The sequence below is a fragment of the Pipistrellus hanaki genome (assembly GCF_964339955.1).
Source record: "Pipistrellus hanaki genome assembly, chromosome: 5".
Lineage (NCBI taxonomy): Eukaryota > Metazoa > Chordata > Mammalia > Chiroptera > Vespertilionidae > Pipistrellus > Pipistrellus hanaki.
The window spans coordinates 75,304,487-75,306,819 of NC_140507.1; the positions used below are offsets into that span (position 1 = coordinate 75,304,487).

At 40.4% G+C, this 2,333-nt stretch overlaps 1 protein-coding gene across 1 annotated transcript; it reads right to left on the reverse strand.

Moving 5' to 3' along the window:
- Positions 1 to 975: 975 nt before the first annotated feature.
- LOC311623543 (olfactory receptor 7D4-like) lies at positions 976 to 1,908 on the reverse strand (the record flags this gene model as incomplete). Its single annotated transcript, XM_084885740.1, has 1 exon — positions 976 to 1,908. One exon carries the CDS (start codon positions 1,906 to 1,908, stop codon positions 976 to 978), a length of 933 nt encoding a protein of 310 aa, XP_084741866.1.
- Between the last annotated feature and the right edge of the window lie 425 nt (positions 1,909 to 2,333).

Below are 2,333 nucleotides of genomic sequence, written 5' to 3' on the forward strand. Positions count from 1 at the left end.
AATTGACAATTCTATGGCTCAATTATTGCTCTTCTGAATTATAATACAGTGCTCTGTCCTGAAATCATACTTAGGGATATGTCCCATTCAGCCAGATTTTGTCTCTATTTGGACACTTCTATTTGAGTCTTGGTGAATTCACCTACAAAATTAGACTAGACTTACTAGCACCTGATCAAATATAATATTCTGGGTCATATAGTTTTCCTATCTTCACTGATACATTTTTATAGCTTATTTTGGAAATGAACTAAACAAACATATGGAGAAAAGTTCAACCTCACTAATAACCAAATAAATAATGAATCCACCAGAATATTTTCTGTTGTACATATAACATTATGTGATAAACTCTGAGACATGATTTAAGTTTTGTGAGGGCAAAGTTTTAATCTTTTTTTTTTTCTTCACTGCTGTATTCCCAACACCTACAACAGCATGGCACCAAAAGTGCCCAATAATTCAGGAAGAGACTGAACATAAACTGTACACCTATGGATGAGGACAATGGGGGGTAGGGGGAGGGCGTAGGGTGGGGTGGGAACCTGGTGGAGCGGGGAAGAAATGAGGAACCTTTGTAATAATAGGAACAATAAAGATTGATTTAAAAAATTTTAAAAAAAGTGCCCAATAATTATTGTTGAATGAGTGAGTCTAGGAAGAATTAACAATGGTTCTCAATAAAATGCACTATGTTGTAATTCTTATTCACCTGTTCCATGTTGATTTCTGAAATGGCTGGTCTCAACCTGCAGGGCTGGAAATACAAGCTGAGGTGCAATAATGGATAAGTAAAAGGAAAGCATGTGAGAATAACAGAGGAGTCACCATAAGAGATTATGACAGAGCTTAAAAGGCAATTGTAACCAAAGTCACTTACAGAGAATTGGATGATAGGCAAAATCCAATGTGGAATTTCTTTAGCCAACTGTTGCTACCACTGTCAGTCTGAAATCCAAAGACGAATGTTCCCATTTATTGAACATAGAATGTTCTCCCAAGAACTTTTTGCAGGGCCCTCTTAATGTCCCTGTTCCGCAGGCTATAGATAAAGGGATTCAGCATTGGGGTGACCACAGTGTACATCACAGAGGCAATCATGCCCCTCCAGGAAGATGCATTAGAACCAAGATACACACCAAGGCCTGTCCCATAGAATAAAGAAACCACGGACAGGTGGGACCCACAGGTTGAAAATGCTTTATATTTCCCATCTGCTGATGGGATTCTCAGGATTGAGGAGGCAATTTGAATATAGGAGAAAACAATGCCTAAGAAGGGAATAATGCCAAGAAGGCCAGTCACCATATACAGGACGATGTAATTGATGAGTGTGTCTGAGCAGGCAAGTGTGAGGGCCCGAGCCAGTTCACAGTAAAAGTGTGAAATTGCCCGATTGGTACAGAAAGACAGCCGCAACATCAACAAACCCTGGATCAGGGAGTACGTTAAGCTGATGAACCAGGACACAAGAACCAGCTGGCCACAGAGACGGGGATTCATGATGACTGAGTAATGTAAGGGGTGACAGATGGCCACAAACCGGTCATAAGCCATCACAGTGAGGAGAAAAGTGTCCATACCTCCAAAAACCAAGAAAAAATATATCTGGGTGATGCAGCCTGTATAGGTGATGGCTTTTCTCTGTATCTGGATGTTCACCAGCATTTTCGGGATGGTGGTGGAAGTGAAACAGATGTCAACAAAGGACAGGTTGGAGAGGAAGAAGTACATGGGCGTGTGGAGGTGGGGGTCAGAACTGACGGCCAAGATAATGAGCAGGTTCCCGAGCATGATGACCACAAACATGGACAGGAACAGCCCAAACAGAATGGGTTGATGCTCTGAGTCTTGGGAAAATCCCAGAAGTAAAAAATCTGAAACACTTGTTTGATTTCCTGGTTCCATGTTGCTGACACATCAGCTAGATGATTGAGGAAAGAAAATAACATGAAATAGACACTGGACAGACTCTAGCTTTTAATTTTTTTTTAAAGTAAATGACTGGGCATAAAAGCCTTACCTACAAAATTTAGGAATTCATTATTCTGCTATTTGTTTACATGCAGTATTTTGTAATATTGATCAACCCTTGCCCATTCTCTGGAACACTCATACATCTTCTTCATCTCTAAACAGTTCAGAGCAACTTTGGGCCTTAGAAAAGAAATGGTTATACTCCCTCTAACACAAATTGTGGAGCATGAGGTCTGGTGAAGCTCAGTAACTTGATCTGGGTGGTCTGCATTCTCTGGGACTCAGAAAAGGGTCCCTCTTATGTCTCAGAGATAAGACAATTTAAGAGTATCTCAAATATCTGGATAGAATATTGA